The sequence below is a fragment of the Prunus mume genome, linkage group LG3, assembly GCF_029339155.1.
Source record: "Prunus mume cultivar Tortuosa linkage group LG3, ASM2933915v1, whole genome shotgun sequence".
NCBI lineage: Eukaryota > Viridiplantae > Streptophyta > Magnoliopsida > Rosales > Rosaceae > Prunus > Prunus mume.
Window position 1 is genome coordinate 7,205,788 of NC_142700.1, and position 13,414 is coordinate 7,219,201.

Genomic DNA, 13,414 nt, shown 5'->3' on the forward strand with positions numbered 1-13,414 from the left:
AGACAATTGTTTTTCCATAAAATTTGTCTTGTATCAGCCCAGAACCAGAGAATGATTACATTTTCATACAAAAGGAGCAAAAACCAAAAAAATTATATCAAAAGACAACACCACAATATATATAAGGTTTTGGCTTCCCAGTCTCTTCTTGAACTAAGGAATAGCAATTGAGTTGAGATGAGCAAGTTTCACTTCTGTATGTTTTTTTTTTTTATAATTTTTTTTTTATCACAAATGAACAACTAGTGCTTTCTTTTGGCCAACTATATAACGGTAGAGGCTCAACTCAAACCCCACGAAAATGGTCTTTTCAATATTTTTTGGTCAAGATTTTCAGGTCAGCTTGAAATTAGAGTTGTTTTAGTCAAGAGAAAGTTCCCTGCTCAGTTGCATAATAACTATTAACTAGACGAAAAAGCAGACAAAAAGTTCTCAAGAAAGCAGACGAAGGGTTTTTAAATGATATTTCATTACCATATAAATTTAGAAATATGTGGTGCACAGATTTTACAATCTAATTTCTACCTTCACCTAGAAACATCAATAACAGCTAAACTATTTTGTAAGACCACGGTATTCAGCAAACCCCATTTATTTCATCAACTGCGAACAAGAATAAAATAAAAAAAAGTAAGAAAACTAACGCGACAACAGCGTTGTAATTCTAATCTGATACACAGGTTACAGACAACATAGAGCATATACATCACAACGGTTCGACTTCTTGAACGTTCGTAGGTCTCCTTTGTCTCAAGGGAGGGCTTGAGTATTCGACGTCACCATCCAATGACGAGAAATTAGACGACACAGATGACTCAGGAATTGAACTTGATATTGTGTTTGGCGGAGGTGTTTCATTTCTATGACTCTGGGAAGCAACTGATACTGGCCGCCTGGGTGCTTCAGGTGCTGGATTACCCTGAGCTTCTTCAGCAAGTTTTCTTAGAAGATCCATGACAGTTGGAAGAAACCTCGATGAAATAGATAGTATTCCTGACAGCTGTTAACACCAAAAAAAGGAAACTAAAATTAGAACCCTGATTAAACAAGGAAAATTCCAGTAAAAACTCAATTATATACTCACGGTGCCATGTTGGAACTCTCCCGCAATGTCCATCTGTACCCATAAGGCCTTTGAAATTAAAAATGCAACAAATAGAACCATGAGGTAGAGAGGATTCCTGTTTCATTTGAAGGGAAAAGCCACGTGATTAACAGATGGGACAGACTTTAGGGACATCCAAACAATTAACAAATGTGGAGAACCTAGTACTCTTAATAAACTTACTTTAAAAGGAGCATAAATTCGTTAAAACCAAGAACAATCATCGCCATAATAGCCCATGGAGGAGGCAACCAGTTGTTACTCCGCTTGTGAGCCTCCTGCAAATACAAAAGCAAACAGCAGCATAATTAAAATTGCCGGATTAGATTGAGCTACTAAGCATAAAGGTAGGGAGCTTGTTAACAATATTAGGATGCTAGGGTCCCCTTTGTAGAACAAGAATGCATTGAACTTGAAAATAAGTTGATCCAATGAGACTATGCCGTTAAAAAGTCAAGAATTTGTGCACTTCTCAATATTCAGATTTCCATATGTTCTGGAACTTCATATATACAATCTTTTGTTTCAATACTAAAGAAAATCTAATTTACATAAATAAGAACAAAGAAATGTCATCTGAAGACAATGCACACATCCTAATTCCAAGTACCTACAACTAGTTGCCCATTACTTTAGCAAGAGCATACTCCAATATCCATATCTTCCTAATTTAAAATTTTGCAAAACATTGAAAAATAAAGTCCATTTATTCTTCATGCAACACCATTTTAATGATAATAAGAACAATTACACTACTGAAGTTAGATTTAAGATAAAAGAAATTAAAAATATACCTGGGCTGAAATAGCTTGAGTGACGCTATACTCAGTCTCTGCCTTGAACTGTCTCCACAACGACTTGCACTGTACTGGAGTAATTAAAGTATCCTTTGATGAAACCTGGTTCAAAGTTAACCTTAAATAAGAAACCAGTTTGATCATACAAACATTATACAGAGAAACCAAAACGTATTAATGGTGTACCTCTTCCCAAGTGCTTGAGGCAAGAGGATCTGTAGAAGCTGCTATTCTCCCATCTTGCGAAGATGAAACGGTAACAGTTACATCCATCAAAGAAGAAAAGAGAAGTTTTTCAATATTATCTGGCTTCTCCTCCAAGCGGATGGCAGCCATGACCGACAAAAGCTTTAGAGACTGCAAGAAAGAGATCATAAAATACAATAATATATCACTTAAACACAAATAGACAGATAAACAATACTTCCATAAAAGTTCCCAATAATTACTGCGGAGCGGGCATCCTTGGTAATACTTCTAATGTCATCTTTCCCAGTCCAAACCCTAGGCATTGAATCACTGTCATAATTGAAGACTGTCGAGAACCTGAGAAATGTTAACAAAGGTCATAAGCAACCAAACTGACAATGAAAAAAAGGAGAAAATTTGTTGATTAGTTATCTACCGATCCTTCATGTGGATCATAATGTTTGCAGCCTCTTCTCGTGCTTTTTTCTCAACCACATTTCTTGCATAATCCCTTAAATTTTGCGTCATTTTGGTAGATGTATCTTTGTCCAACTCAAAACCAGCAACTGCAGCTGAGAACTTCGATACTGCAACTTCAGTTTCACGATTAAGAAGTTTTCTTATTGAAGTCCAAGTGTCTTTTCCACCAGTTTCAAGTAGTGCCTCTACAGGTCCAGTTAAAGATGCAGAAAGTTGTTTCTGCAAAATTAAAGGGTATTGGAATTGAGTATTTTGAGTAACAAATAATATGAGCATAACTCTAAAAGTATCATCCTGCGTATAACCAAGACTTTACTCCATTATCAGAAAATTACCTCATAATTGATATTCAGTTCTGACAACTTTGCACTACGAACGGATGATGCATAAGCATCTATATCACGTTTAAGTTTTTCCCGGACTCTCGAAGCATCCCAATCAGCTTGTTGTATGGCAGCATCTGAAAGAGCATAAAACATAAGTAATAACAAAGATTTTTTGGTTGACAAGCATATTAATTACCTGCAAAAATTCTATTACCTGCACATCCTTTGTCAAACTCAAGCATGGAAGACTGGGTAGAGGTACGAACAGATGAAGCAAATTCTCCTCCTTTGTTTAACGATTGCTCCAGCCTCACTTTAAAATCTTCAAGTGCTTTAGAGCGTAGGTGTCCCAGCATGGTCGTGTATGCAGGGTAAACAAACTGGAAATTTCATAGGAAAACAAGATTTAAGCTAAAATAAGCATGATAATTGAAATCAGTGGCTGCTATGAATTCTCAAAACCAACAATACGAAATCCATCCTGCACATTAATTAGTTTGGGTTTGAAGAGAATCTGAACTATAAAGATTGGGCAATGTTACTGTTTGAGCATTACATAACAAGCAAGCTCTAATGTCACTTTAAACTTCTTGTATGTAATTAGATGGAGTCAAGCTTCAGTAATGATGCTTGGCAGCTTATTTTAAACATAATTATTTGACAGGACTACGAAGGAGAAAATTTATGTTGCCAATACACTTCATTATCATGCCCTTCATTTTGACATTGGGGTTAACAGTAGAGCGGTATACAAATTAATTCAAAGGCTTCTAAAAATGAAAAAACCACCACTAATCACGAGTTCCCTATTTTCCAAGAATTGTCTAAGAAACTGAAAACCTAACTACAACCTCAGTTAAATTAGAGAGACAGAGAGTAGCCATACATCCAATGCTTTTGACTCCAACAATTGTCGTTTTGAGTTCCTTACTCCTTCGTCAAAGTAGACGGCCTCCATGTCATATCTATCATTCATAAGCAAGATTAAGACATAGAAATAAAGCCAGTACTAACAACAGTACAACACCAACAACTACTTCCTATGAATAGTAAACACACAAAATAAGCACAAATACACACGTTAAGAATCCCTCACCGAGACACTACTCGCTAGTTTTAGTAGTCAAGCCAAAACCAGCGGACAGAGTAACATGTGAAAAATGCATCCAAATTTTTTTGAAGAAGTGATCAATCCAATGACAATGTAAAACTACTGCAAATATAAGGTAATAGCAGCATAAAATGGAGATACACTATACTACCCAAAACTTCACAGACAAAAAGAATTATTCTCTGAAAAGCAGTATGGCTACAGTGGTTGCTTTGTTATTATAGTGTGAAATAACCAACAGAGTAATGTCTCACCGATCAAATATTAAGAACTTTACATCATACTCATAGCATTTGGTTGCTTCCTTGCAAGCAGTTGAAGGATAATAAAAAAATTACTTATTGTCGCGCCATAAGTACTATCACCTAGGAGAAGTTTTATCTTTTTTGACAAACATTAGGAGAAGTTTTATTTTTTTGACAAAATTAACTTTCTGCTGGTGGAAATACAGAAGATGGAGCTCTTAAATAAGGCACACAAGCTTGGTTCTTCAGAACAAACAATCTAATATATATGGCTGGGAATGAGAGTGTTGCAAAATAAAAAGCCTCATGACTACTTTAGAGAAAGAGAGAGAGAGAGAGAGAGAGCCCGGCGGGATGACTGAAAACAAGCAAATATAATCAGATCACGTGAAGCTACTACAACCAGAGAAAATGATCTTAAGCATCTAATAGTGTATGTACTTCCTCATATCTTTCTCCACCAATATATATTCAATTTTAACACATGTTTTTGAATTAAAAGAAAACTTTAAATTAAGAGAGTAAAAGTAACAACACTTAAATGGTATTAGGTTTTCCAAGTCTCTTTTTTTTCCAATGAAACAAATGAAGAACAATGCTTTGTAAGTTAGAAACGAAATCGGTGCAGACTATAAATGCTGTCTAAAGGGAAAAGAAAGGAAAGACAGCGTTTCTTCTCCTAATTAGATGTTCCACCAAATCCCTCTCCTTTCATCATTGAATTAAAGTAACATATTTAAACCATAGTGAAACTTACTCAGAAAGATAGGTGCCTAGGATGGAGCTAAGCCTTTTACCAAAACCTTGTACGGGACCCTTTTGGACAGCTTCTTCCAATGCGAACCAATCCTAAATAATATTCATCCAATCAATGACCAATAAGACCTTATAGATCATATTAGAAGGCTAAGCATCTCAAAAATGGAGATAAATGAGTACATACCTCATCAAAGACTAACTGATTAAATTTCTGGTTGGCAATCTCTTCACACCGAACAGTAGCAACCATAACCTAATTTAATCATTTAAGTATTATGCATATGTCATAGGCATATGAGAAGTGAAGACCACAAATAATTTTCTAATGGGAAGAAAAGAAACTAAGAAACCTTGTGAGCGGGAAGATCCAGGTCCTTGTTCTCTTTGATTACTTTCCAAATCTGTTGTGCACTAAAGGAAAATCCTGTGGCAGGGACAACACCCCGTCTATCACCAGCAAGCCCTCCTGGAGAAATAGAATGGAAAAAGCGTTGCCTCAGTTGAGCAACCTGCATGATACAGGCCATAACAGTAAGGATCACAGTAAATTTACAATTAACTAATTTACTTTGGAATATAAGAAATGTTTCCCCTGATGTGAAGGAAATCAAACGATTATGTTTCCCCAGAAATCGGAAACCACAAAAAGAGAAATATAATGGCCAATATGATTTTGGACATAACGAATTGCTCCTGATAGTAGAGGGGTTACCTCCTCCTTAAACTTCTCCTCCTTCTCTTCATAACTGGACAAAGCAACTACTTCTACCTTCACGTCACAGAATGTTGTAATCAGCAACAATAAGCTTTGACTAATGACGACATTAAATAGAACACAGGCTGTCAGAGAGTAGAGAAGGATACAAGAGATCTCACACTAAAGAAATCACTGAAGGGGGTACTTTTATGGGCTTGGGGCTTCGGAACTCCATCCCATATCTGCAGAATTTAAAATATCTGAGAGATAAGAAGAAAACAACTAAGGGATAAAAACAACATAACGTTGAAGACAAAATTACCTTCTGTATATCTTCCCTCAAAACCGGCTCCAGATATTCAAACGGGGTCTAAACAAACAGCCACAAACAAGAAAAAAATTAATATGGAACAAGAAAATATTTCACAAGGGTAACATAATTAGATAGATCCTGTTAATAAGTTGAAAAAGTATGCCCAGACCTTTGTTTTATCACGTATAACAAACAGTAATGTCGTTTTACGGGGGCTGAATAAGCGCATCATGACCTATATACATTCAAAACCAGAATTTCATTAACCAACATTAAATGAATAGACAGTAGAGATATAGACATGGTTCAAGGGTACCTGAAAAACTGTTTTCAGTAAAGGTTTGTTTGCAGCTTGCTCGCGACCTATATCATGACACCACCTATATATAATCCAATCTCCAATTAATATCTTAAATTAATTTTAAATTACATGTATATGTACAATCAAAAAATATGTATAGACATGACTTTCCAGATAAGAAGTCACGTAGACGGTATATGGTTGTCACTATGAGCCTACGTATATACTGTTATCTTCAAATGTCAATCAACTTCAGGACTCTGAATTAAAAGTTCCTAATGTGAATAGCCCCCGTTTCATGAAGGGCAAAGTCCTAATTAAACACTCACCGAGAATGAAATGATATCAGAAGCTTCTTTCCTAGGAATATAGATGTTGAAAACCAATTTTGTCTTGCTAAAACAAACTGACATGAGATACCAATGCATGTGACAATCTTAAATGGGGACACTCATTCAACATAACACTTACCAGAACAAGTTACAACCCACTAATAAATTGGAGTAACCACTACATATATGGCCATCAACTATGCAAAGTACTGTACGTTATCAGCCAGGTAATTCCAAGATAAACCAAAAAACAAGCTTACATATTTATCAGCACGATGTCTGAAACTGCCAGGGCAAATAGGGCACTTTGCTTCTCGAATGTAGTATCATCCTGGAAAAGAACAGAATTGCAGAGGAAGCATGAAGAGCGATTAAATCTGAGAACAACTACATTTTACATAGAGAAGTTACGAGAAGTTTAAAATGTGAATAGAACTACGCATTATATAGCTCTGATTATATCCCTCCACAAAAAGAACAAATGGGGTTTTAACAGAAAGCTGATTACCTCGCCTCTCTCCCTGCCATCAGTACCCTCCAAATCCATGGCAATCGTGCAAGGCTCAATGCCAACACACTTGGCTATCCAAATACCCTTTGTTGTTTGGCTCCTGGAGTAAATAGATACACATATATATATTTAGCACCTATTCTAAAGCAAATTGAGTATATGACCAACTGAAAAGCTAACCTTCCACTGTATGCATCCATCTCCCTAAACTTAGTGTGGAACAGATGGTTCAATAACGTGCTCTTCCCTGTGATTTCATAGGCAGTTAATTGCCCCAATATTGCTCAAGCTCAATCAATTAAATTAATTAAAGTAAAAAAGCTTTCTTTTACCGCTGCTCTGAGGACCCATGATGGCAACCACAGCATAGGAGAGTCCACACTCAGCAAGCTTCACTTCCTTGACGAACCTGTCGAGCCCAGAGGAGTTAAACTGACCATCCCCATAGATGAGTTGTGTGGCGCAGCAATCTTCCTCCATGAATACAATACTCTCAAAATCTCCAACTCTGAGAGCCCAAATCTAGCCTTCACGGCTACAACTTTCAAGCGCCGACTTATATAAACTTGGAGAGCAAGACGACCCAGATTCTATGCTGCCTTTGAACTCAAGCCTTCTTCTTCTTGTGAGCAAGTAAAGCTTCTTCTTGCTTGAAGAGCAAACAGAGTAAATAAAAAAGTGAAGAGTAGAGAGAGGGACCGGTGTCTTCTAAATTTCTAATCTCGATTTTTCGTAGTATCGAGATCTCTTCTTCTTCTTTTATGTATTTTTTTTTTTTTTTTCTGGTTTCAAGAAAATTGGCGATGTGTCGTTGAATTCGTTTGTATTATCGTTGGTGGCAGAATTGGATTCGCCACCTAACTCCTCTCTCTCTCTCTCTCTACAATGAAAGCTTCGTGTTTATCGGTCGCTTGTCAAATAAATTTACTTTGGTGTATTTTACCGCCGTATAATTTATATTATTTGTTTAAAAAATATAATTACATATTTTCACATTATTTTTGTTCATCGACAAGCAATAATTACTTTTGTGTCCAAACAAAAAAGAATAATTACTTTTGTGAAAAGGTACTGTTGATGTATTCATGATTAAAAGAATTTAATAAATAAAATTTTTGACACGCTGATATAATGTAGCTACATTTTTTGGTTCTATGTTACCTAATTTAATATGTCAAGTTGCTTAAGCAAATATGGGAAAAAAAGAAATTTAAATTTGAATATTCAAAGTATACGTGAGAAAAAAGGAAAAAGAATTTAAAAGGAAGGGTGATTGGTATTTATGAAATTAACTTAGACGGTATTTAGATAATTGAAATTTGAGTCGAGTTGTGTCAAGTAAATCCTCTCGAAATTGGAAATTATATCATGCGAGGGAAGTAACTAACGGATATTCAACTTTTTTATTCTTCGAAAATGAAAAGGTTTGTTTACATTAAGTCTGGTTGGTAACAAGGCCAAGATGCAGTTTGGGTAAAGCCTGGTAGGGAGTGATGGGCTCGGCCTTCGAGTTTCAAGCTCCATTTTGTGTCCAGTCTTGTCATTTGCTCAATGTCCTCTGCTCGTGCTGCATTCTTAAGAATAAAACTTACATGGCCAGCCGGGTCAATTTGGCTAAGTTGGTTAGAGTGAATGTGTTCTTCACTATGTATCTGAGTTTAAATATCTCTCCCTAAAGGTTAGATTATATTAAAGTATAACATCGTTTGAATAAAATAAAAATCAAAACAAAAGACTAGTGGAAAATGGTATTGACTTGCAAACAAGTAGTATTTAAGGGAAATAGCCCTTAATGCCACCGGTTTTTAAGTTTTAAGTGGAAATATCAGCCCTCCCCAAAAATTTTATAAATACCATCTATAAATATATATTTATTGTCCACTTATTGCTCACCTAACACTTTTTCTGAAATTTACCTCCTGCCAATCAGTTCTCTCTTGGCTCCATCTCTCACAATCTCTTCACTCTCTCGTCGCTCAGCTCTAACTCTCTCGTCTCTCGTCACTTAGCTGTCACTCTTTCTTCTCTCTTCCTCTCCCAGTGGAATCTGTTCATCAAAGATCAACACCATCGTTCACCTCAAACAGGTACTGTTCATCGACATTTTCTTACGGCTTGGGGTTTATGGGTTTGTATGAAATTGGTTTACGGGTTTGTTTGAAATTGGTTTAGGTTTGGGGGTTTCTCTTAAATTGGTTTAGTGGGTTCTTTGAAATGGGTATAGGGTTTAGGGGTTTCTCATAAATTGGTTTACGGGTTTCACTGAAATTGGTTTAGGGCTTAGGCATTATAGATGTATGATTGTTTTGAGGGTTATTAGGCATCATAGATGTATGATTGTTTCCTCGAATTTTTGTTCAGGTGCTGCTGTTTTTTTTGTTTCACTAGGTTTCAAATTTGGCGCTCTGATTTAGTTCCAGAACCCTCTCCCTCTCTTTCCCTCAAACCCTCTATCATCGTCCCTCTGTCAACCATCGTCGTCTTTGTTCTCAACCTCTCACAACCTCCATCTCTTGTCAATTTCCTTCCTCCACAATCAATTTCTATCTGTCATACTTAGAAACCCAAAAATCACCAAATTCCAAGACCTAAACCGCTGCCTTGCATCCATATTGGTCTCAGCAGTTTGGCAAATTAAAAGGTGTGTTTTGATTGGCATTTAATTTGGTTGGTTTGCATTCAAGATTTAGAAAGAGAAGAGAGAAAACAAAAGAAATAGCAAGAGAGGTTTGAAGAGGATGAGGAGCCGTGAGGCACCTCTGTGTCTCATCTGGGTTTTTATAGTAGTTATTAATTGGTATTTGGTGGCTTACTATGGGTCTTTATGACCAATGTATGTAACTTTCTTACAAGTCTAATCGGTATCTATTTTCTTTCTTGAAAATGATATCTAAAGTCAAAGACAATTAACCTGTGTATATCATTTATAACTTGTATGCTCCCAACCATATAATACTTTTTGTTTTAGAATAATGCTTGTTAATTTGACATATTTTTGCTTTTAGTCTGTTTGCTAACTTTAGGGCTTGCATATTGGATATGGATAAGTTCTCTTTGTTTTTCATATTCTCTTGTGATTATTTGGAATTTCAGTTTGGGGATGAATATTCAATGTCTAAACAAAGGGTAAAGAACCATATGTGGTGTAATATGAGTTCTTTAAAAGTTTGCTGTTTTGTGCTTGATCATTGTCTGCTTAAAACAAGGCGGGAAATGAGTGAAGATGGGAACATGTCACCAGCAGGTGTGGTTTAGAGAAATGGGGCCATGGATTTTGCTATAAGCTAACTCTTTAAGCTTTTGCTTTTCTTTTTTGTGTATGGATACTTAGAGAACTCTATTTATGAGGTGAACTTTTAATGTTTTAATTGTACATGTGTAACAAACATTTTTTACAGTTTTGATGGTTTATTTATTCATTTATCTTTGATATTGATAACGCAGACAATACATACAAACCTCTTATTTTGTTAAGAAAAACTGAAGGGATGATGGTGTCAATTTCATTAATTTCCTTACATTTGAAAGGAGGGCATATTGGAGTCATTATTGTGGTTGCCACTGATTGATAGGATGTTCAATTACATTATACCTTGAAGTCAATAAATTGTTTCCTAATGTCTTATTGTTGAATTGTTCTCAATTAGGCTTTTGCTACCGCACATTCCTATTATAAATTAAGCGGTGTCATGATTATCTGGTGTCTGGATATGTGTCTTTAGATATATAGTTAATTGTCAATGATCATGCAAGGTAAAGATTTAAATCCTTGTGAGACAGAAATTGGAGTGAGAGACAAGTAATTTGAAGGACACATGAAAAACAGAGTGAGAGACAAGGGTTGAAAGCCAAAATTGAAATTGCCCCTGCCACTGCAATTATGGTATTCAACGAATTTGATGAAATGGCCTAGCTGAAGCAACAACAAGTGGAAACCGGATTCGAACTATTTCGTAAGTTTGCAAAAATAGTGGATTCAAAAGGAAACTGGGACAATATCACTGTGGGTCATGAATTTCATGGGTTGTGGTCGCCGCAATTGAAGAGTATGCAACTTCGAATGTGGCAACAACAACAAATTTGTGACACTTTAATATGACTTTGGACTAGTTGTAAAATGTAGTGAAAACAACATGTAAAATGGAATCATGTTCAGTTGGCCTCTTTTTGTATTAAGTAACTATAGGGTGGCCTCTACTTGTATTATGTAAGTTTGAAAAGTAGATTTTATGGAATTATGATGCCTCTTTTTGTATTTCTGCGTATACAGTTTATCCATGTCCAATACAATGGCGATATAGAGGCAATAAATCCGCAATATTCATGTGTTTAATGGCAATATGATGTCAATAAGAGTACAATAGAGTTGCAATACGATCTTTTTGCAGTAGGTACTACATCAGCATGGTTTGTAAAATATCTTAGACGAAAAAAATTAAAAAAAAGTAAACCAACATTAAATTAAAAATTGGAAAAGGGTTGAAGTATACATCCCTTAAAAGACAGATGGCCTATAGTACACACCTTCAATATGGACTCTATATATACAAATCATGCATTGCATCACCATCACATCCCCCCCTAAATTACATAAACATGCCACCACAAAACCTCATGCCCCTTCCTCTTTCAACCCTTAAATTATCCATCGAATGCCCAATACTAGATGGCTGCTTGGGCGGTGGGATACCCTGCATCATCGTCCTCAATCTTTATGTGCTTCCACTCATTTGAGGCCATCAAAATTGAGAACTTTAAGCAAACCTTGTCTTCCATGTTTGTATTACCAATATGATGCACACGATCCAATAGTTCAGCAAATGTGATGGTCCGTGGTACTATTAAGCCTTTTGAGTCACCCCATTCGCATTTGCACATCTTCTTTGAGGTTACCCATTTTCTATTGTAGCAAACCATAATAACAATTGTCTCCATTTTTGACCATGACAAAACAACATTTCATTAACAGATATGAAGCCACGACCAAATCACTGCAATATAACCACAATAACCAGGCAATATAATAGCAATATAACAGTAATACAACAGCAATATAACAACAATATAACAACAACACAACAGCAATAAAACACCAATAACACAGCACTGAACAATGTATCATCACAATTACACTATACAAATCTAATACATCAAATGGAAAATCCCAAGTTTCAAGATTCACATATCTTGAGCAATCTCAATGCATTTGGTAAAAACCCAGACGGATGAGCATCAAGATTCAAAAACATTACCCAAAGCAATTAAAATAAAACTAATTTCATAGCAACCCAAGCAATCAAAATAAAACCTATTTCATAGAATCCCACAGATATTAACAAAATGACCATCAACACCTCCTATTGGAGGTCAACAATGGAGTAGAGCTTCAAGGTTGCAAGTAGCTGTGACCTTACGTTATTTTAAAGACATACCTAGGAGATGGGGTCGATGAGGGGTTTCTAGATTCAGAACAAAGAGATGGGGACAATTCAGACCAAAGAGCGCTAGTGAGACAGAGCTGCGTGAGAGGGATACCTCTGCACAAAAAGAGAAGGAGAGCTGGGGTAGAGAGAGATAAAGAGAGCAAGAAGGGAGAGAGAGAGAAGGAGAGAATACAGAGAGAGAGAGAGAGAGAGAGAGAGAGAGAGAGAGAGAGAGAACGAATAGAGAGCTTAGAGAGAACTAAATTTCAGATAAAGTGTTATGTGGGCAATAACTGGACAATAAATATATATTTATAGGTGGTATTTGCAAATTTTTTGGGGAGGGCTGATATTTCCACTTAAAACTTAAAAACGGGTGGCATTAAGGGCTATTTCCCTTTATATTTTAACCCTCTGATGTAGTACAGCCCGTAGGTATTAGATTAAGCACTCAAACACTAGAACAGAGAAGAATATAAGTGTTTGTACCAAAAATTGTATTTTTGCCAAAAATGGTAGATAGTTTTCTATGAACATCAAAATGGCCAAAATAAGGCTAGACATGCATTGCTGCAGTCAGATGGAGTGGGCCAAAACTTCAACTTCCAGTGCTCAAATCAAGTTTCTCTCTTCATGAAAGTTGTTCATCTCTATGTCTACTGCAACATATCCAAATTTGGCAAATTTGAATCCTAAGAGCTGAAAATACCAGATGCACAGCAACAGCGAAAGCTGATAACAATGGCACTTCGGGCGTAATTCCAATGCTCTAATGAATTTTCTTTCTTCATGAAAGTTGTTCATTAGAATGTCTATTGCAACATA

The 13,414-nt window shown here is 36.1% G+C and overlaps 1 protein-coding gene across 1 annotated transcript; it reads right to left on the reverse strand.

Moving 5' to 3' along the window:
• Window positions 1-452: 452 nt before the first annotated feature.
• LOC103325344 (protein ROOT HAIR DEFECTIVE 3 homolog 2-like) lies at window positions 453-8,030 on the reverse strand. The gene is made up of 22 exons (XM_008227505.3): window positions 7,499-8,030; window positions 7,347-7,413; window positions 7,164-7,266; window positions 6,916-6,986; window positions 6,339-6,402; window positions 6,192-6,257; window positions 6,032-6,079; window positions 5,889-5,951; window positions 5,725-5,781; window positions 5,363-5,521; window positions 5,197-5,265; window positions 5,011-5,102; window positions 3,784-3,862; window positions 3,112-3,277; window positions 2,907-3,031; window positions 2,528-2,790; window positions 2,352-2,448; window positions 2,089-2,259; window positions 1,900-2,004; window positions 1,289-1,383; window positions 1,085-1,181; window positions 453-1,000 (listed from the first exon to the last, which is right to left on the reverse strand). Exons 1-22 carry the CDS (start codon window positions 7,644-7,646, stop codon window positions 707-709), a joined length of 2,499 nt encoding a protein of 832 aa, XP_008225727.2. The 5' UTR covers window positions 7,647-8,030; the 3' UTR covers window positions 453-706.
• Window positions 8,031-13,414: the final 5,384 nt, after the last annotated feature.

Coding starts and splice junctions, on each gene's coding strand:
- LOC103325344 (XM_008227505.3), bottom strand. CDS start 7,646: ATGGAGGAAGATTGCTGCGCCACACAACTCATCTATGGGGATGGTCAG. Junction 2,791..2,906: donor AACTGAATATCAATTATGAG/GTAATTTTCTGA, acceptor TTAATTTTGCAG/AAACAACTTTCTGCATCTTT. Junction 1,384..1,899: donor CTCAAGCTATTTCAGCCCAG/GTATATTTTTAA, acceptor TTGTATTTGCAG/GAGGCTCACAAGCGGAGTAA.